Genomic DNA, 23,305 nt, shown 5'->3' with positions numbered 1-23,305 from the left:
CGGTGCCAACACCGTCTTCTTCAACCTCGGTCCGCCGAGATCGCCGGCGACCCCGCGCTCGCCTCGCTGCCTCCCCGACCTCGCTGACCCGCTCGTCGTGACCGCTGTGAGCCACTGACCTTCCCCTCCTCTTCTTTTCTTTCCTCGTGTGCCGTAGCGACTGCACCGCGCTCACCCGCACGCGCCGCCGCCCGCGCTCGTCGCCGGTGATGCTTCGGTGACCATTTGGTCCCGGGCATGCGCCCAACGCGCTCCCCGCATCGCGTAGAACCTTCGTAGCACCTCGTCGCGCTCATTTACGCACCGCAGCCCCATCCACACTTGCACCCGCGCTTCGGCCGCCGCCGAGCTCGTCGCCAGCGCCACTCCGGCCACTCCCCAGCTGCGCCACCACCACGGTTGGATGCGGACAAGCGTCCGCATCCCGTAGCTGTGCTTTGCGCGCCAAACGGCGCTCTGTAGGCGAATCCCGCAGCGCACCGCCGCGTCTGGACTCGCCGGCGGCAAAACGCCGGCGACCGCTAACCCGTTGACCGGCGAGGGTTAACCCCACTGCCCGGTTTGACTTCCCCCTCTCTCTCACTGACTTGCGAGCCCCGCCCGACTAATTACTCTAGTTAGCACTAATTAACTAGTTAGGTTAGTTACTACGGTCACTGACTAGTGGGCCCTGCCCAGTTAGTTAGGGCTAACTAACTTAGTTATTTGACTGGGTCACTGACCAGTGGGTCTCACTGGTCAGGTTTGACCTCGTCGACGCCTGTTGACCGCTGATGTCACAGTGGCGCAGTTAATTATTTTTTGGATTTATTCTTATTCAGGAAATTTCAGAAAATAATGCTAACTTCAAAAATTCATAGAAATTAATCCGTAACTCCAAATCAAACAAATTATATATAAAAATGATCAGAAAAATCCAATCTATCCATCTGTACCATTTGCATGCATGGTTGAACAACCTAAGGTTGCTGTATTTGGCAATTTGCATAATTGGCATTTAAATAAGCACATATGGAGTTTGAATTTGAGCCCTTGGTTCAAACCAACTTCATTTAATCTGGTTTCTAGTTGCATTAGCTAAAACCACAACATATTGCCATGTCATATTCATGCATCATATTGTTGCATTGCATTGATTCTGTTTTCTCTTTGTTGCCGGTATTTGTCCCCTCTCAATAGACGTGGTTCCGACGATGAGTTCGATGACACCGATGAAGAACTATATTATCTTTAGAAGTGACAGGCAAGCAAAACCCCCTTTTTCATTCCGATACAACCCCACCCTCTCGCTCCTGCTCTCTTTTACTGCATTAGGACAACAACGATTCATCTGTTACTTGCTGCGGTAGTTGAACCCCTTATCCTCTGCATGACCTGTCATTGCCACAGTAAATAGATGAAACCCACTAGCATGATAGGTGTTGTTTGAGCCCTGATGTGCCTACTCATTCATGCTTGTTTGTCGGGCCTGCTATTGCTTAGAGTTGTGTCAGGTCTGATTCATCGGGGATGAATCGGAGGTGTGTGAACATGTCCTACTGTTGAGAGCTAAGTGTGTGAACACGATTTGGTAAAGGTAGCAGTGAGAGGCCATGTAGTAGTACATGGTGGGTTGTCTCATTGAAACCGTCCTCGGGAACTGAGTTCTGTGTTTGTGATCCATGAACAGCTACTACCACACATTGGGATCCTTAATTGACTCTCTCGGCTTCTTAACCATCCTTGTCCTCTGTCCAGGTGTTGCAAGTAGTTTCTGGTGTTTGTAGTATGATGGAGGCCGTGCGCAGCGCTGACCCAAGGGGTGGGCTGTGACGTGGTAGGCACGTGGCCGGGTATGCCGAGCGCCCGTTTAGTGTCGCAGAACCCTGTAAACATCGTTCGGGGCCGTATGTGGAAACCTCGGCCGGACTCCCTGTGTATGGAACCAGAATAGGCGATAAACCTGGACTAGAGACTTGAGTGTTTAGATAGGCCGTGGCCGACACCCTCGCTGGGCTTCCGCTTGAAGGTTGCCGAGTACATGTCGTGTAAACGACGATAAGTGGTGAGAGCGTGTGTGAAGAAGTACACCCCTGCAGGGTTAACATCATCTATTCGAATAGCCGTGTCCGCGGTAAAGGACTTCTGGGTTGCCTATAACAGTTCATAGACAAGTGAAAGTGGATGCTCTAAAATGCGCAAGATAAGCGTGAGTGCAATGGATGGCGTTCTCGTAGGTAGACGGGAGCGGATCCATAGTGGTGTATTGATTGGTGAATATGTGGACTCGTGTGCGCCACTTCAAAAGAGTTACTTGCAATCATAGTTTAGGTTAGCCACTGAGTCAAAGCTGGCTTGCTGTAGTTAAACTCCACTACCCCCTTTGTTGATACCGATGCATATGTAGTTTGTTCTGATGTAAGTTTTGCTGGGTACATTTGTACTCACGTATGCCTATTTTATGTTGGGTGGACTTCGACGTTTAGCTTGTTACCTCAGCTACGATCTTGTGCCCTCGGCAGGATCTGGTAGATAGTCAGGCTTCTCAGCCTTTTTCATTTGTAGATGTCTGTACCCAGACATGTTAAGCTTCTGCATGTGCTTTGACTTGTATGCTCTGAATGTTGGGTCATGAGACCCATGTTTGTAATATCTCACTCCTTGGAGCCTAATGAATAAATAATTTGAGTCGTAGAGTCTTGTTGTGATGCCATGTTGTATTTACACATATCGAGCATATTGTGTGTATGATTGAAATGCTTGGTATGTGTGGGATCCGACAACCTAGTTGTTTATGCATGGTAGCCTCTCTTATGGGGAAATGTAGTCTTGTGCTTCCATGAGCCATAGTAGTCCGCTATAGCCCGGTTCACCGGAGTCCTGCTAGCCCAGCACTACTACTCTGGAACACTTGACTGGCCGGCATGTGATTCACTTCGTTCCTGTATCTGTCCCTTCGGCGAAATGTCATGCGGTGACATCCGGAGTCCTGCCTAGCCTGCTACAGCCCGGTTCACCGGAGTCCTGTTAGCCCAGTGATACAGCCCGGATTCGCACGCTGCTGACTGACATGCTTGATGTTGATTCATGTATGCATGTCCCCGTAAGTTAGTGCCACTTTGGGTTCATGACTAGTCATGTCGGCCCGGGTTCTCTGTCATATGGATGCTAGCGACACTATCAAATACATGAGCCAAAAGGTGCAAACGGTCCCGGGCCATGGTAAGGCGACACCCGTGGGAATATCGTGCGTGAGGCCGCAAAGTGATATGAGGTGTTACCGGCTAGATCGATGTGACTTGGAAACGGGGTCCTGACAGCTTTGGTATCAGAGCCTGACTGCCTGTAGGATTACCAAGCCAAACGGGTCGAAGTTGAGTCTAGAAATGCTTTAGTTATATAATGGAATTGATTGTGGAAGGGAACGTAAGGCTCTTTTTACTCCTTTACCTTATGCCCTTCTGATCCGAGTCAACCTCTTCTTTTCTACGGGGATTAAGAACTAGGCTTCTCATCTTCTATCAGGATCATGTGTTACTAATCCGTAGACTTATAGGATTGTTGGATTCAAGCCCCTGTTCAGTTTCTACTACTTTGAGTATGTTGTCAGTTGAACCAGAACATTGATATGATGTTGTTAAGTGACTATGCAAATCCTTGTGAATGTCTCAAATCTTTTTCTGAGCATTTACAGCTGTTATGCTGTCCGAATCATCCCAGGTCTCTAAATAGTCTGATGCATTTGAAATCCTTTCTTTCCGTTCTCGTTGTCCTTTTTGGTCAGAATAAGCACACTAACCGGTGCGTTGAGGCACTCTATTGCCTCGGTATATATGTTGGAGCTATTATTATGACCCTAGGTGTTTTAGGGAGTCACCTAGTAATCTAGCAATGCTTTGTATCACCAGTGTGATGATTCTGGCCACCATTCCCGAAAGCATCCCGTGATGTTATTAGTTAGTAGGTATTCTATTCCTGGGTCCTTGAACCCGAGATTCACCCTACTTCATGTTGTTAGTATTTGCTAGTTCCCTTAAGATATTAGTAACCTTTGCGATAGTCCTCGAGGTTCGTGGTATCTCCTTATTCCAAATACCATGAACTACTTATGGCAGAAGTTCCTCGTTGAACCAAACGATCACAACCAAAGTGCTCTTAATGAGTTCTCGATTCTATATTGTGACTCTGCCAGTTCTACCTTTCTGCATGGGTTATCCGGAAGAAATATGTTGAACTCGTTCGACATGCTAATACATGAAATCCAACTCAGAAAGTTATATGTTCCTTCGAGTTGGTCATCCCTAGTTGTTTTCTGACCTCCATCTATCAATTGATAATCAAGAGTATGCATGCATTCGTTCATCGATGCCTATTATTCTTGTGGTCTGTCAAGCCATTCTATTCTGGAATGACTAGGAGAAACAAACTCCAGTACCTTGTCCACTTCGACGATTGGGTCAAAGTAGTTGTATTCCGTGGATCAAACTGCCAATCTAGCTTTTGATCTGTTCTACCTTGGAGTGTTACCATCTTTATGTCAAGAATGTCTTGAGAATTGCACCACCCCTTATGAATTCTTGATGAAGTGATACTTCTCGCCATCATCATTCGCTCCTTGGTTCCATGTTGTTGCAACCGGAATACCGACAAGTGAACCGTGATGTGTGAAATCAATACTCCTAGCAACTAGTTGCTTGGTAGTAAATGGACAATATTCTCATTCTTAGCATGTTGGTTATTGAATCATCATTCTAAGATAGATTGTGCTATCTAGTCCTTATTTCTGGTGCACTCTTCGATCAATGAATTAGGATTATTAAATCCCTTGCTTGTTTGATCATATCGTCTTGCTTTGAAAAGCAAGATTGTTCTCGAGCTTAGTAACATATCGGTGGTTCGTGATTTTCTGAATATCATCTCGGAAGTGTTACCAGGTTGTCACCTGACCGCTATGTTGAGTTCGTGATCAAGTTGGTTTTCTTGTAAACCACTCTTTCTCCAAGAATCCGTGTTAGATACCTCTGGACTAATTGGTTAAGCTAAAACAACAACTTGGAGAGTTGAAAGATAAAAGCTTAATCCACTTAGTTCACTCCAAAGGGGATATCTTGCGTGTGTATGTGTTGACGAGAGATGATATCTTCATTGATTGTTCCTCGTGATCGGTTGTTGAATCTATCGTCTTGTCCAAACCTTGATTTGAGTGTGGGCTATCGTCAAATAAAGTGAGAACCAACGATATTCATAATGTTGTCTTACTCGTGGTTGTTCCTCGAGCATACACCATTACATCCTTTGGTCTGACCAATACTATCACACTGTTCACATAATGGTGGAAGTCCAGTGATATGGAAATTCCAACGAGTTGTTGTTGAGCCCATCAGCAGCATTTTGTCTCCCCCATGATTCATGTTGAACATCAACCTAGTGTTGAAAACTTTGTAAGCAATGCCTTCGTGTTCCGTTCATGAAGCTTATGCTTGGATGGAAGAAGTGACTTCCTCGAATTCATGTGCATTTGGTGCAAGTGGCCGCCGTGAGTTCGAGAAAGATTGTTTTTGTTTCCTCTGGTACCATCCCAAGTCAGTTATGCATGTGTGAATGTATTCTATGGTTTGGTAGATTAATTACCTCCACTCCATATGTATTCCCTAGCACACCAAGCCACTGTTTGATTTGTTCAAGGAAAAGAAGTTCTTGAGTGCTAACCCTTAAGGACCCAAAGGTACATGCGCAGGACTTCGCTCTCCGCAATGATGGTTCCCAATCAGAACTCGTTAGTGTTTCATTGTAAGACTACTATGTGGTCATGCTTGTCTTGGACAACGTGTTCACATGTATGTAGCAGAACCAGCTCATGTTTTGGAGCTTGCTATCATAGTTCACTCCCCGAGAATCTCGCAATGTCGTCTTGTCGATTTGTGTTGCAAACTTTCATTTTTCTTTCTAGACTTGATGAGTCTGGAATATCCTGACACCAACCAGATCTAAATCTCACGCAGATATGATGGTTGGAACATTCCTAACATTTGCATTTTGTTCCCAGCTTGCACCGCCTTGTGCCAATCTCCCTTGGACTGCCTTCTCAGCAGTTGTTGTCCATGTTCATCTTCAAAGGTGGACTTACCATGAGTCCCATCCATCTCCGATGATAAGCAAATCATCCATCGCGTTGTCTTCAACAAGGTAGTCCACATCATCCATTCTAGCCCGAGTATGTCGTTCTCTCGAACTCCGTCAAACGATGGTTGTGAATTGCCTTAGGTTGGTATAGAGAGTTTCAATGATCGATGTATCAAAAGTAATTCTTTTTGCCACTTAAGGGAATAATTGTACCAGTCATCTTCCCAAAGGTGCCCCGTTTGTTCCAAAGGGCAACCAACTCCTTACTACGTTGACACCATTCACCACCCTCCTAAGTGTGGAAATTCCGCTACTTATTTAAACCTTGTCATATGCTCATTTCCATCATTCTTGATGTGTGTATCGTGTCTCAGCTCAAGAGATGTTATGTCTCATTTCATGAGTTGATCGTCAGTTGCTCGATCTTTGAGGAGATCAGTTCTATAGAATTTCTTTCTGTCATCGTCGTGTTGGATGAAGTTCTCAGAGCATGACATCGAGACAAAGATCGTGATCGAATCAACGTTCTTATGAAGTGCAACCTGGTTCGTGAAGATCGTGTTAATTTGCGTTCCCCCTTCCATCTGACCCTACGCTTGAATCTCGGGACGAGATTCTTGTTTAGTGGGGGTGAGTTGTCACATCCCTAGTTTCTGGCAATGCACTAGGCTAGCCTCATGAGTGACATCATGTTTAAGTTTCAAATGAACTTGAAATGGGGATTGTTTAAACCCTAGCATCAAAGGAATTCACTAGGTTCAACTAAAATATTCTCAGTGAATCCAAAGAGCTTTCAAAAATGTTCATCATTTCTGGAAAATGCTAGAAGCAATAACCAAAGGTGTTGCACATTTTTCCATGAAATATTTGGGCTCTGAATTAAATCATATAGTATTTGCATTTGGGCATATAAATGCCATTAAATATTTTAAATGCTCAAATAATCATAAACTAAAATGTTTACTGTTGGTTATATTCCAAACAGTGGCATTGAGCAGTTTCATGATTTTTGGATCTGTTTAAGTATTTTTAGTAAAGCCCTAAAGACTACAGAATAATAGAAAACAGAAACTAAAATAGGAAAAGTAGAGAGAGAAGAAAGCTTACCTGACGCTTACCTGCAGCCCACCTGGCTGCCCAGCACTGTGCTGGCCCGTGCCAGCCAGCTGCTTCGTCCCCGCCAGGCAGGCAGGGAGGTGACGCCGGCGTGCGCGAGCTCGCCAAGGCGCCACCTGCTTGCCGCCCGCGCCCCTGGACGTCTAGACGACCTCCACGTCGTCGCCCCGACCCCCTGGACCCGTCCATTCGCCCCCAACGCCTCTCTCTCGACGTTCCCCACCATAGCTGAGCATGCTCGCCGCCGCCGATCGCCGTAGCCGTGGCCACCGCCTTCTCCGCGCCTCTCCGACGCGTCCCCGTGCTCCGCCCCGACCTCCTCTTCCTCCTCATCGACCCGCGCGATGCCGGAAGCCCTAAAACGCTGCCAACATCGTCTTCTTCAACCTCGGTCCGCCGAGATCGCCGGCGACCCCGCGCTCGCCTCGCTGCCTTCCTGACCTCGCTGACCCGCTCGTTGTGACCGTTGTGAGCCACTGATCTTCCCCTCGTCTTCTTTTCTTTCCCCGTGTGCCGTAACGACTGCACCGCGCTCACCCGCACGCGCCGCCGCCCGCGCTCGTCGCCGTGATGCTGCGGTGACCATTTGGTCCCGGGCATGCGCCTAACGCGCTCCCCGCATCGCGTAGAGCCTTCGTAGCACCTCGCCGCGCTCATTTGCGCACCGCAGCCCCATCCCCACTTGCACCCGAGCTTCGGCCGCCGCCGAGCTCGTCGCCGGCGCCACTCCGGCCACTCCCCGGCTGCGCCACCACCACGGTTGGATGCGGATGAGCATCCGCATCCCGTAGCAGTGCTTTGCGCGCCAAACGGCGCTCTGTAGGCAAATCCCGCAGTGCACCACCGCGTCTGGATTCGCCGGCGGCTAAACGCCGGCGACCGCTGACCCGTTGACCGGCGTGGGTTGATCCCACATCCCGGATTGACTTCCCCCTCTCTCTCACTGACTTGCGGGCCCCGCCCGACTATTTACTCTAGTTCGCACTAATTAACTAGTTAGGTTAGTTACTACAGTCACTGACTAGTGGGCCCTGTGCAGTTAGTTAGGGCTAACTAACTTAGTTAGTTGAGTGGGTCACTGACCAGTGGGTCTCATTGGTCAGGTTTGACCTGCGATGCCTGTTGACCGCTGATGTCACAGTGATGCAGTGCTGGCGCAGTTAATTATTTTTTGGATTTATTCTTATTCAGGAAATTTCAGAAAATAATGCTAACTTCAAAAATTCATAGAAATTAATCCGTAACTCCAAATCAAACAAATTATATATGAAAAATGATCAGAAAAATCCAATCTATCCATCTGTACCATTTGCATGCATGTTTGAACAACCTAAGGTTGCTGTATATGGCAATTTGCATAATTGGCATTTAAGTAAGCACATATGGAGTTTGAATTTGAACCATTGGTTCAAACCAACTTCATTTAATCTGGTTTCTAGTTGCATTAGCTAATACCACAACATATTGCCATGTAATATTCATGCATCTTATTGTTGCATTGCATCGATTGTGTTTCCTCTGTGTTGCCGGTATTTGTCCCCTCTCGATAGACGTGGTTCCGACGATGAGTTCGATGACACCGATGAAGAACTATATTATCTTCAGAAGTGCCAGGCAAGCAAAAACCCCTTGTTCATTCCGATACAATCCCACCCTCTCGCTCCTGCTCTCTTTTACTGCATTAGGATAACAACGATTCATCTGTTACTTGCTGCGGTAGTTGAACCCCTTATCCTCTGCATGACATGTCATTGCCACAGTAAATAGATGAAACCCACTAGCATGAGTAGGAGTTGTTTGAGCCCTGATGTGCCGACTCATTCATGCTTGTCTGTTGTGCCTGCTATTGCTTAGAGTTGTGTCAGGTCTGATTCATCAGGGATGAATTGGAGGTGTGTGAACATGTCCTACTGATGAGAGCTAAGTGTGTGAACACGATTTGGTAAAGGTAGCGGTGAGAGGCCATGTAGGAGTACATGGTGGGTTGTCTCATTGAAACCGTCCTCAGGAAGTGAGTTCTGTGTTTGTGATCCATGAACAGCTACTACCACACATTGGGATCCTTAATTGACTCTCTTGGCTTCTTAACCACCCTTGTCCTCTGTCCAGGTGTTGCAAGTAGTTTCTAGTGTTTGTAGTATGCTAGAGGCCGTGCGCAGCGCTGACCCGAGGGCTGTGACGCGGTAGGCACGTGGCCGGGTATGCCGGGCGCCCGTTTGATGTCGCGGAACCCTGTACACAACGTTCGGGGCCGTATGTGGAAACCTCGGCCGGACTCCCTGCGGATGGAACCTGAATAGGCGATAAACCTTGACTAGAGACTTGAGTGTTTAGGTAGGTCGTGGCCGACACCCTCGCTGGGCTTCCGCTTGAAGGTTGCCGAGTACATGTCGTGTAAACGGCGATAAGGGGTGAGAGCGTTTGTGAAGAAGTACACCCCTGCAGGGTTAACATCATCTATTCGAATAGTCGTGTCCGCGGTAAAGGACTTCTGGGTTGCCTATAACAGTTCAAAGACAAGTGAAAGTGGATGCTCTAAAATGCGCAAGATAAGTGTGAGTCCTATGGATGGCGTTCTCGTAGGTAGACGGGAGCGGATCCATAGTGGTGTATTGATTGGTGAATATGTGGAATCGTGTGGGCCACCTCAAAGAGTTACTTGCAATCATAGTTTAGGTTAGGCACTAAGTCAAAGCTGGCTTGCTGCAGTTAAACTCCACTACCCCCTTTTTGATACCGATGCATATGTAGTTAGTTCTGATGTAAGTCTTGCTGGGTACATTTGTACTCACGTTTGCCTATTTTATGTTTTTGCAGAGAGACGTCAGTCTCGCTAGTAGTTCCGCGTGGACTTCGACGTTTAGCTTGTTACCTCAGCTACGATCTTGTGCCCTCGGCAGGATCTGGTAGATAGTTAGGCTTCTCAACCTTTTTCATTTGTAGATGTCTGTACCCAGACATGTTAAGCTTCCGCATGTGCTTTGACTTGTATGCTCTGAATGTTGGGTCATGAGACCCATGTTTGTAATATCTCGCTCCTCGCAGCCTAATGAATAAATACTTTGAGTCGTAGAGTCTTGTTGTGATGCCATGTTGTATTTACACATATCGAGCATATTGTGTCTATGATTGAAATGCTTGGTATGTGTGGGATCCGACAACCTAGTTGTTTATCCTTGGTAGCCTCTCTTATGGGGAAATGTAGTCTTGTGCTTCCATGAGCCATAGTAGTCCGCTACATCCCAGTTCACCGGAGTCCTGCTAGCCCAGCACTACTACTCCGGAACACTTGACTGGCCGGCATGTGATTCACTTTGTTCCTGTGTCTGTCGCTTCGGGGAAATGTCACGCGGTGACATCCGGAGTCCTGCCTAGCCTGCTACAGCCCGGTTCACCGGAGTCCTGTTAGCCCAGTGCTACAGCCCGGATTCGCACGCTGCTGACCGACAATTCATGTATGCCTGTCCCCGTAAGTTAGTGCCACTTTGGGTTCACGACTAGTCATGTCGGCCCGGGTTCTCTGTCATATGGATGCCAGCGACACTATCATATACGTGAGCCAAAAGGCGCAAACGGTCCCGGGCCATGGTAAGGCGACACCCGTGGGAATACCGTGCGTGAGGCCGCAAAGTGATATGAGGTGTTACCGGCTAGATCGATGTGACTTGGAATCGGGGTCCTGACACCAGCCGCTGATGAAATTGCCAGGGCATCCACTAGTGGTGCGCCTGAAGAAAATGAAGAGGTCAGGGCAACTGCATCAGTTGTGCCTGAAGAAAATCAACCACATTCCTCTGCTCCTCCCGCGCCTACCCCAACTCCAATTCTTCCATCTGCATCAGATGTGAAGAAGACCAAGGCTGCAGAGCGTGCAGCAGTGAAGAAAAGGAAAGCATCAGCTTCATCAGATTCTTCAGCTCCGAAGAAGATGAAGAAATTGACCAGCTCAGTTGCAAACCCCATTGATGTTGTTCCGATCTCAACCATGCCATCAAAGGACCTTGTTCCTTTTGATGAAGAATATGTGATCCCTAGCAGATCTGATGAAGAAAATCCTTCTGCTGCTTCGTTAGAGCAGATGGATGAAGAAATTGAAGTGGATGCAATCCCTTCAACACCAGTTGTCTCCCCGCCTATGCCTCAGTTTACTGCTAAAGAGGCCGGCGTTGAAGAAATGGAAGATGAAGATGTGGACATTGGTTGTAATGATGACTTTTGGGAAAGTCAGCACCCCAACTCTCCACTCTTCACACCATTGCAACAAATTCCTCAGTCCCCAGTAACTACAGTACAAATGGGATCTGATGAACCAAGTGCCACACCGTCAGTCCATGAAGAAATTCCAGCCACTAGTGCTGAAGAAAATGTACATGAAGAATTGAAGACCCAAGCTGCCACTGAAGAGGAACCAGAAATTCCTCAGCCTGAAGAACCTGAGATTGCGATTCCTGAGGTTGTAATGCAACTGACTGACACTCCTCTGCCCAAACCAAAGGATCCATTCTCAAGGAAGCAAAAATTCAAGGCTAATGATTTCTTCGGCGAGCACGTATTCTTCACTGATTACAACCCCTATGACTCTGCTCGCATTGGGAAGAGGCGTTTCTGGACTGCCAGCCAGGCAAATTTTTATTCCTCAGTGCTGTTCAACAAAGACAAAGTCTTCGATCATGAGCACATTCCTCACGTGGATATGGAATCTCTGTCGTGCTTCGTGCCAGTCCTCAGTGTTCTTCACGATGCTGGATGTTAAATTTCTGCACTGATATATGTGATTGGAATGAAGAGCTCATTCTTCAATTTTATGCAACTCTGCACATCACCGGAGACTCTGAAGATGTGAATTCATGGGTGCTCGACTGGATGTCTGAAAATACTCACTACAAGGCACCAGCTACTGAATTGCTTCGTGCTTTGCCTCTCAGTCCTCCCCTTGAAGCTGCTCATTGTGTCTATAGTGAACCTGAGCTTATAGATCACTATATGCAAGTGCTGATGAAGCCATTGAAGCCAGGTCAGGCCCCAAGAACAAAATTCCTTGTGAAGGAATGGTTATATGTGCCTCAGACTGTCTATCGCATTCCGACGAAGACATTGAGTCCTATCAAGGGCTACGACTCGAATGAAGAAGAAGCCGTTGGCATCATGAAGAATCTGCTTTTCAATATCATTCATGGCATTCCCGTCAACTTCCATGATTTCTTCATGAGGACTCTGGCCAATGTCGTAATGTCACTGTTTGAGTTGAAGCCTTATGCTCCGTGGATTATGAGATTCATCAGAACAAGGTCTTCACTCAACTACAAAGCTGATACACTGAACCATTGCAGCTACTTGCCCCCGGTTGAAGTCCTCAAATGGACATTTTCCTCAGCTGATGACAAGGGCAAGGCCGCTGCTGTTATTGATGAAGGAATTCTTCCATTGGATGGTCAATTTCGCAAAGCTGCATCTTATTCCACCAATGATGACTCTGCCACCCATGACTCTGCCGCCAACGCAACCAAGCCAAATCCTCAAGGCACAGCTCCCAGGGTGATGACTGATCGTGAGCTTCTCCTCAGTCTTCACCAGAAGGTTGATCGCAATCACAAATGGGTCAAGCGTCAGTTTGGTTCAATTCTTCACAACATGACTGCTACCCACAATGCAGTGAAGAAAAACCATTACTACCTCCATGAAACCTTCAACCGTACCTGGGCTATTCTGTCTCACATTTATAGTGCAGAAGATCTGAAGAAAATGGGTCTCAAGGAAGATTTTGACTGGTCTGCACCTCCACCGAAGAAATACAAGAAGGTCAAGGTTCCTTCCTTGGTGGCCAGCTCCTATTCTTCATCGCGTGACACCGACGAGCATGAAGACTTGGACGAGACTGCGGCAGGCCCTACATAACCAAACGACCCCAACAACGCTGGCGCTCCTTCATCAACTTGATATTCTTCAGGGGCGTTAGTCCTCATTTTCGAACCTTTTGGTCATTCGATGACAAAGGGGGAGAAATTTGAGTGAGTTAGTCTTCAAGTGGGTCTATCTTTTATGGGCGTTTTTTTCAAAGTTACAACTCTCGTTCTTCTGATGACTTTGTTGGATCGAGTTGTAAACTTAAAACTCTATGGTGGCCTGATACTTTTGTTGTTTCTCCTGCATGCTTATTCCACGTTAATGTTATTGCATGCATGCTGAATTACATCAGTCACCATATTTCATAATGCATTTCAAATTCTTCATATATTATGTCAAATGCGTGTATGAATTACAAGATATAGGGGGAGATCTCCATGATTCAACTCTTCAAGTGTGCATTGCTTCAAAAGCAAATTCCTCACTATGCACATCTTCAGGGGGAGTTCTTCTATATCTTGCAATCAAATTCCTCAATATCAGTATTTACACTTCATATGTTTATCCCCGTTGAAAACTTAACCTATATTGTCATCAATCACCAAAAAGGGGGAGATTGTAAGTGCATCTAGTGCCCCTTAGTGATTTTGGTGTATTGAAGACTTATAGGTTAAGGGACTAATGTGTTTATGAGTGTACACAGGTCTATAAGTCTATGAGGAGTTTGATATTTACAGAGAAAGTCGACCCCTAAAAATGAAGTTCTTCGACTGAAGACTTTGGATTTCTGAAGACTTTCTGAAGACTTTGAAAGTGAAGAAATTGGTGTGACCTTGAAGACTTTGTATTCATTTGAGGAACATGAAGCGTTAAGACTTTTGTTTTCATAGTTTCGTTTTTTCTTTCTTGAGTCATAGGAAACACCGTACTATTAAAGGGGGTCGAGGAAATACTAAGGAAAATTTTCCATGTGATGCTCAACTCAAAATCCTACACCTACCAATCCCTTCGAGTGAAGCCATTGGAAATCTCATACAGTTCAGTCATATTCTTCAGTGACAGAGACGAAGCTCTTCTGGTCTCTAAGGAATTTGTTCTGACTGAGGAGTTAGGAATTCGCCAGTGCGGATTGCCTACACAGTGAGGAACATGATAGCCCTGAGGAATTTGAGCCTCATATTTCCGACCGTTGCTGTGCTACGCGCCAGCTGTCCCAAAATATCTTATCCACCTAACGGTCATATCATTGAAGGGCATTTATGTCTTATCATGTCGGGCTGCTCCCTATTCTATAAATAGCCGCCCCCTACAACCACTAGCTGGTTGGCTGCTCCGAGAGAAACTTACATTTGTCATTTGAGAGCATCCCATCCTCCGAGGACTTTGAGCGAAAATCATCAAGTGAGGAAAACCCAAACCCAAACACCGACAAACCCAAAGTGATTGAGCATCACTGAAGAGATTGATCCTGCGTGGATCCGACGCTTGTTACCCTTGAGGACTGTGCTTCTTTCAGACAGTTAGGCGTCATGGTCTAGAGCATCCAAGAGGAATTGTGGATTGCCGAGTGACCGAGTTTGTGAAGGTTCGGAAGTCACCTGAAGACTTACCAAGAGTGATTGGACAAGGTCTGTGTGACCTTAGTTCAAGGAGAATACGGAGGACTAAGTGTCCTGGACTGCGTGTTCAGGACTGGGTGTCCGGGACTGTGTGTCCTCAGGTTTAAATACCTAGCCGCTCCAACCAGATGTACAACTGAGACAGTAGTTGGACTGGTCTACCAAATCATTGTCTGCACCAAGCTTACTGGTTCTATTTCCTCAACTCTTTCATTTCCTCATTACTGTGTTGTGTGCTTGTCATATCTGTGTTTGAAGACTTTCTCAATTTCCTCAGTTCAATTTCTTCAGTCTGTTTGTCTTCATCATGTGCTATCCTGTGTTTACGCTTTCTATACTCTGTGTTTGTCTTCATTTCATCATGATGACCATGCCTATGTTCTGCTATGCTTACACTTGAGTACTTATTCCGCTGCAAGTAGTTCTTCGCTAAGGAATTTCCTCACCCGCAAATTCCTTAGTGAAGAATTCATAAAAATCGCCTATTCACCCCCCATCTAGTCGATATAACGCACTTTCAGATTTTACGGGTTTTTCCACCATTATCTACGAGTTGGAGCACTTTGCACCTCCGGCACACTGATCTGCAGGAATGCGGAAGGGAGAAATCGGAGCCATCGTCATCACCAACACTCCATCATCATTGCGGTCATCTCCATAACATCTTGTCAACACCATCATCTCCATCACTTCCGCCCCTACTTTTTAGTGTATGAACTATTACCTCATATTTTTTGCTGGGATTACTTTCTGGTGTTGATTGATTACAACTTGTGGTTGCTATTTAGAGATTTAATTGGTGATAGATTTGTATGTTCAGATTGTGATCATGACCTCACTCATGATGATCCATTTGATATCTCATGACTAGTCCGTTACGTTCTTGAGGACACGAGAGAAACCTTGTTGCCATTAATCATGTGAAACTAAATAAAGTTTAATGTTTTGATATTATTTTTTGGTTTGATTCTCTAGTGGTGATGTGCGAGCATCAATTGCATATCACTTTACCTTTAAGGGCCTAGAGGAGATCAATGTGTGATTAGTTGTCTATTTTGTTTGCGGGCGGTGTGATTAGTTGTCTATGATGGGTGGCTGGAGTAACAGAAATTACTAAGCCCTAAATTTATAAACTATTACATAAGGGGATGTTAGAACCCTAAAGCTTAATGCTATGGTTAGATGGTATCTTAATTACTCTTGTGTATTTGCTGATGTAATTAAGGGCACAATCATAAGTGTGTATTTTCTTCAAGTAAGAACAATATTAGCATAGGTTCCACCACACAACAATTATCAAGGCAATGAAAGTTAACTCAATGAAACTAGATGGAAACAACTTTGTGAAATTTTGTATGTCCTCGAGAGCGATTTGATCGCTATATATAAGACAACTGTCTTCCCCTTAGCACAATTAAAAATTGTGCCACTTGATGCACCATTGCACTTTTCTTACAAGTTAAGTTCTTACAATTATTGTTGTGATCAAACAAAACATCAACCAATGTTTGCAGCTTTTATAAATTCCTAACAGTTTCCATCAACCAATTTCCTCTGCCCCTCGTGGGTTTAGACACACTTACTTATATAAAAGGGGCTCCAACGGATTTCCTATAGTTATAGGTTATGAGCGGGGAACTCACCAAGGCGGGCAACCCCCTTCGCCACCCCCTCCCACATAAGCAGAAGATCGAGCATAGGGCAGTGCAGACAACTCCCCCTCTGCAAGAAGTCAAAGCCCGCAATCATGTACAGATCATACCACCGCCCCTCTCAGAGATGACAGGAAATGGCACCGACCATAACTCACACAACCGCCACCCACAAAACCAAAAGAGCAACGAGAGGGCAAAATCTCTTTAGGAACACTATGATATCCTACAAGTAGGCCCATACACACCTAATCAGCGGGGCACACATTGACAAATGCGCATAAAACTGCCCCATCCCCCAACCAGCGGACGCCGAGCATTGTGGGAGTTTAGAAACTCTAAGGGATGCTTGAGCTCACTTGGTTTCCTTTCTCATTTATTGTATCCATATCTCTTGATAAATGTTGTATTCTCATTATGGAAGTAATGGAAAGGGGGGAAGCCCATTAGAAAAATCTTATTAGGATCATGGTGTGTCTATCACATTGATGAATTGTTGTCTTTTTGGGTGAGAGATTGTACCATGCTAGAAAAGAAGCATCAAAACGTATTTTAGGACAGTCCCAAGTATATATGCTCTCGAATGGATCTTTCTCAAGTTTGCAATCCTCTTTCTTCCTCATTGCTTTAAAAAAGTCAATGAAGTTGTTGATAGTTAACAAAAATTTAAGCATGGCACCTTTATAGTTCTGCAAAATGAAAAATGTATTTTCCCATGGAGAGGAATTCCATGTGGTTTGTTGGCCAATGGATTTGTATCCTCCCAGTTTGATCAAATGTTAGCTTTCCAATTCAAGTTTGCTTTTAATTTTGTTGCTACTATTATATGTATCCGATGACACACCTACAAGAGAGAAAAAATCATAAAAGAAATCTCTAAGGATAGACACATTTAATCAACATGTTTTGTGACTATATATGTATAAAAATTCCTACCATTGTATTGTAAAAAATTATATGGCTGCCGCAACACCTGCCATGCATGGAAAGGTACACTTTAAAATGCGTGTCGGCAAACTTGAAAACGAAGAAAAAAGCGCTCTGCCTCTTGAGATAGGATTTTCAAAGAAAACTTGGACGTGTAAACTCTCATTTCCATTCATGAATGAGCGATGACGCGTGGGCTAACGAGAGCGGTAAATGGAGAGATGCACGTGAGGGATATGCGTGTGTCCGGAGCCGGGGAGGGGGTGACGACATGGGAGTGATGATGCGCTTGGGCATTGCATGCATGTGAATTAAAAACGCATGTTTCTGCGCGCGAGGCGTCGACTATACCATTTTTGGATGTTTGTTCATGGGTAAAAACATCCAAACCCCAAAAGAAATGGTCCAAATATATTCCTAATATGCTAATTGAGCTACATGAAATGAAATAGAGGGAATAGTTAGAGGAAGAACTTTCTTTCGACCATAGCAAGGTGGGCCTGTCCGAGATGCATTGGACCGCTGAATTGCATATGTCGGTAAATATGTTATAGTTAAAGGACTAGAGTGTGAAAAAGAAATATCAAAACTGTCAGCGGACCGATCTTGTGAGACGCGCCTCCAGAATTTTTCCTCGCTCCTCTTGGTCCTCTCCAACTCGAAACCCTAACACCAAAAATTCCTCCAAAATCCATTCCGCCGCCGCAGCCCGCAGGCACACACGACGATGGCGGCGAAGCTGGGCGAGATTGAGGAGCTCGTCGAGGAGATCCTCATCCGCCTCCCTAAGGACGAGCCTGGTAATCTCCTCCGCTCCTCCCTCGCCTACAAGCCATGGCGCGACCTCCTCGCCAGCCACGCCTTCCGTCGCCACCACGACGACTTCCACCGAACACCTCCCATGCCTGGCTTCCTCCGCGACTGGCCGGAACTCAGCATCGAGTTCTTCCCCACCACGGATTTCCTGGCGCGCGGTCCCGACCCCCAGCACCAATATGCCGTGGAAGATTGTCGCCACGGCCGTGTCCTCCTTCGGTACTTCGATGAGGATGAGGATATGCCATTGCTGGTCATCTGGGACCCCATGACGGGCAGCGAAACAGTGCTTGGCAGCCTCGAAATGTCGGAAAAGGCAAGGTCGTTTGCCTCAGTGATCTGTGCTGCGGACAGCTGCCGCCACGGTGACTGCCATTCCGGTCCATTCCGCGTCGTTTTCGTAATCCTTCACCAGGAAGAGGAGGTCGCTACGGCGTCCGTGTACTCATCGGAGACGGCTAGTTGGAGCTCTTCGGCGGTCACCGATGTTGGTACGTTTGAGGATGAAGTCTATTTCTCCATGCCTAGTGTCCTCGCAGGAGACGCGCTCTATTTCCTCCTTTTCCGGGGCCAGGATGTTGAAGGTTGCAGTATTCTCAAGTACGACTTGGGAACCTCCTGTCTGTCAGAGATTCATCTGTCGGAGGAGATGCAGGATGCCAGCGACAATCCTATCCTGATGGTGGGGGAAGACGGTAGGCTGGGGATCGCACACCTGTTCTTTTTCTTCCTCTCCGTCTGGTCGAGGGAGGTGGATCCCGGTGGAGTTGTGTCGTGGACACAACGGAGAGACATCAACCTCGAGACTCTTCTTCCCACTAGTGATTTCACATAATCACCAGAGTTGGTTGGCTCCGTTGAGGGTACTGATATCATTTTTTAACCACAAATCTCGGCACCTATGAAATTGATCTCAAGTCACTGAAATCACCTTTGAAGATGCTCTCGAGCAAGCTGTGCCTACATCCTAATATCAAATGGACCCTCTTTCCCTACGTTAGCTTCTACTATCCTCCAGGTACCCCTTAACTTTTTATATGCATGTATAGTTGTGATTTGGGAATAGATGTTAATTACTCCTAATATATTTCAATCTGTGGCACAAATAAAAAATAGTGAATGTGTAATCAGCAGACACTAAGATGCTTTCTCAGCATACTGACTGCGTGTTCTTCCATGATTGTTTCTTTCTTCAGCGGCGGCTGGTGTTGTCGTTGAAGCATCAAGTGATGATGATGGACATGGCAATGAGGAAGCAGAAGTCTCAAGCATTGAAGAAGTTTAGATTGCTGTTTTGGTGTTGGTGGCTTTCGTTTGGTTTCCTGTTGGATGGATGATGGGATAGTGGTGTGAGTTTGATGGCTGATGGAAGAGTTTGTGTTATGTCTTGTTAATTAACTGTCTCTATTTTTTATAGCCATGCTATGGATGTTTTTGTTTTTCAAAGTTCAAACCCTGATTCCATTTAAGCAGGGGAAAGTTGTCTTTTGTGTAAAAAAATGCTGAAAGTTGTATGCATAATTACACAGAAAGTTTTTTAATTTTCCTCTACAGAAAGTTTTATATTTAAATAGTGCCAGCAGCTGCATCGTCTGTTGTGCGTGGATCACACAATAATCTGCTAATGAGCCTCCCAGCTATGACACCATTACAAACTGATCGCCAACTTCTGCTGATGTATGTCTTCGTGCGCTAATGCGCTTTGCGTGCTGTGATTTTGGCACAGCAATTTAACCAATAATGAAGTAGGCTGCTCCGTGAACATGATGAATACTGGTATGTTCAAGAGGTTTTTTACGGTACCCTGGTACTCCCCAAACATAGATGGGAGTACCGAGTAAATCTGTACGTTCCTTTGATAGGGTAGTTTAGTCTTTTCCGTATCTAATTTTTGACTAATTGCATTTCCTTAATCTACTCTGGTGATCCGGGGTAATATGAAACCGTCCTTCCTGTTTGCACGCACGTAGCGTCAATCATCTTCTTCCTCCCCGCAACAAAAAATAAATAAATCAGGGAGGCTGCAAAACTTTGTCGTACTTTAACCATGCTGCATCTCAGCCGCCGCCGTCAGCGTGTCACACCCCCGTCGAGAGGTTGTTTGTCACGCATCGGCGACCCGTCGTTGCATCTCTGGCCGCTAAGCCTAGCTCCGATCTGCAGGGCCTCACCTTTCTGGCGACGGTGATGGCCCCGCTCCGCCGAACCTGGCTGTGACTGAATGTTTATCACATGATCCAGTCGTCCCTTGTAATTCGGGATTACAGTTACTGACGGATTAAAAATTAACATGTTAACTATCCTTTGTTATTCCAATTTTACCCTCCAGATCGGGGCACTCCCTGCTGTTTAACGGTGGTACTCCATGACAGTGCTGTTGGAGTACAAACTAAAACTATGTGTTAGATCGGAGGAAATTAGCGGCCCGTGTTAGTTTCAGGGTACCGTAAAACAACTCATGTTCAATGGTTTAGGTTTAAGCTGATATTGGTTGACTACTCTGTTTTCCCTCTTATTTGTTTTGCTACAGGTTTGTCTCCATGCTCTTTGGTTTAAAATAAGCTGATCTGTCTTCTTTCATATATATGTCACGCGTGAATTCCATTACTGTTGTATTGGTTTGATCCGTTGTAAGGAGTCGTCAAAGCCCTCCTTAAAAAATATGAACAAGTGAACAATGTTCTGTTATACAATCCTCACGGGTTCACGGTTGTCTAATTTGCCACATGAGAAACTCGGCCTTACAGAGGTTGCTGCCAGAGCAATACTGTAGACAATATATATGAAAAAATATATGTAATCATCATGTAAGCAGAAAGAATGCCTCTACTGAATACCCATTTTTTCTTGCAGGAGTATCTTGCATGGGCTTCTGCGGAACCTATATTACCTTCTTACCTCTCATGTGAGAAGCGGAGGTAAGAGGGAGCATGTTAAAAAACCTCAGTCTGGTAAGAACAGATGCTGCCATTTCTTACTTTGTTTTCGAAATTTCCCTCTCCTCTTTAAATCTGATCAGAACAGATCCTATTTGGTCAACTCCCATATCCTATGTTTTCTTAGTTTAAGGGCTTCTGAAGCTTGTTTGCATCTTGTGATTTGTGGTACGCCTGCTCCTACTAGCTTCTTCGCTCAGTCTAGTGGTTCTTTTCTCTGTTGGTGTATGACACCAGTGGTTTTATGACTCTACTGTTGCTGATGTGCCCTATTTATACTATTGGTCAATGCGTATATGGATGATACATATGTTGTTGACTCATATTTTGCACAAATGAGTAAGATCTGTGGTTTGGCAGCGTGGGCTTTAATTTACCGATTTATGCTAGAATTACACCTGTCATTCTCTCCTTCATGCTTATCGTTCTAAACAGCTGGATGGCCTCTTTGGCTGGCTTGGGAACAAAGGCTTGGTCTTATCCTTGGTAGGTTTATTTTCCCTATGTGAAATGCTTGCCTATTGGCGAACTTATGCCCTCGGCTGGACTTGTGTATGTTTATCCTCTTGAAGATTTCCTTGGATAGGAATTTCTTAACATAAATATGTGGCTCAGATCATTAGCATATTGGAAAACGGTTGGGTGGACTTAATTTAATCTGAAAGCTTGACCAATACTTAATTTAACTATGGGATTTGACTTAATGAGGTTTAACTAAAACTTACAGTGATAGACTACTGTTGACTTAAGTGAGGTTTGGCTGGGTTTGTTGTGGATTTTATGCTATTCTTGGAAATATTGGTTGTCTTTGCCATTCTTGGTTGGCTTTTATTATGTCTATTGTTGGCTTGAATGGGTCATAATTGTAGGCATCTATGTCTTCAGAATCAGACCAATTTCTGGTTTCGTCAAGGTTAACCTCAAATATGATATTCCATCTCTGTTTAGAGATGCATACATTCTAACCCTTAACCAAATTCTTTTATCTGTATGACTTTATGCAGGTTCTAATCCAAAATGGAGTTAAAATGCAGAGACGGAGAGGGCTTAAGCTAGGTCTTTTCTCCTCTTTTACTCCTTTTGTACTCACTTGTAGCATATACTCGTACATTTCCTCATTATCAATAAATTTTGTTTATTATCCAATTGTATTCCTTTTCCTATTGGTATTTCATTCGATTATGTAATTTATTAATCTCCCCCCTTGTATGACTTTATAAATATGAGTTTGTAACATTGAATTCAATGTTGACTGTATTTCTTCTTGATTATTCAGTTTTCTTTGTTTAAATTCCAATTCAAATAACTCTATACAATCAAGTCATTGTATCATAATAATAATTGCACTGTGACCCAAATGTGGCAAAATGAACAAATGTCATGCCCAATTACCCACACTTGGCTAGACATACTGGTTTTAAGGGAGAAGTTTTAAATTCCCTCAAAAAAATTATGCATGAACTGCAGTGCACAATCGGGAAAACAGATCTCCGTTCTTATTGTAAACTATGGGTTGTTACACCATGAAATTAAAATTATTGGTAAACATTATTATCTTAATTTGAAAAACATCCATAGAGACAAATGGCTCTCGGTAGCATATGCACTTATATTCAAGAACTATACTTAATTAGAATTCTAAAGAAACATGTTATCTTTTTCATAATATAAATGTTCATATAATATATGTGCTTGTAATTTAAGAAAAAAATGTTTCCGTCGCAAGAGAAAAAAATTAGTGCTCTAAATATATAAAAATCTTAGCACTAAATTTTGTTCATTTTACATGTGAAAACTCTGTTTTTTGCAAAAACAAATACAAGCATAAAAGGACTTGAACATCATGTCCATGATCGCCACATTCTAGCTGCAATGATTTGTCGCTATCTATTTCTCAGCCACGGTTGTTGCAATCATGGTGTCCTCTACCTATACCCTCGCCATCACATCCTCAACCAAAGCCAAGCATTGGCTCCTGAATGTATGCAACACATGGCTCGAGGTGGCGTGTGATAGGTGAGGCACATCGCAACCGTCGAGGAACATGCATGTGGTGTATATCTAGTACCATGGCTGGTTTTATCAGTTTCTTGCTATGGAAGACAAAAGAAAAAATAATGTGATACTCAATAAGTTTTTAGAAATCCTGTATTGCAAACAACTTGTGTGTCGTGAATGAACAAAGCACACTGGAATATATTACCACTTCATCAAAGAGAAGTTGGATGAAGGAATTACTTTCATGATGTATGTGAGCTAATCCCCTCGCAAAGAAAAAAGATGCATGCTTATC

General features: G+C 44.8%; 1 protein-coding gene across 1 annotated transcript; it reads left to right on the top strand.

The window, feature by feature from the left end:
* The first annotated feature begins 17,987 nt into the window (after positions 1–17,987).
* On the top strand, positions 17,988–19,361 carry LOC109743613 (uncharacterized). The gene is made up of 2 exons (XM_020302704.1): positions 17,988–18,771; positions 19,273–19,361. Exons 1-2 carry the CDS (start codon positions 17,988–17,990, stop codon positions 19,359–19,361), a joined length of 873 nt encoding a protein of 290 aa, XP_020158293.1.
* The last annotated feature ends 3,944 nt before the right edge of the window (positions 19,362–23,305 follow it).

This window comes from Aegilops tauschii, chromosome 1, assembly GCF_002575655.3.
Source record: "Aegilops tauschii subsp. strangulata cultivar AL8/78 chromosome 1, Aet v6.0, whole genome shotgun sequence".
Classification (NCBI taxonomy): domain Eukaryota; kingdom Viridiplantae; phylum Streptophyta; class Magnoliopsida; order Poales; family Poaceae; genus Aegilops; species Aegilops tauschii.
Note: the sequence above shows the minus strand (reverse complement) of the source record. Positions and strands in the feature narration are given on the sequence as shown.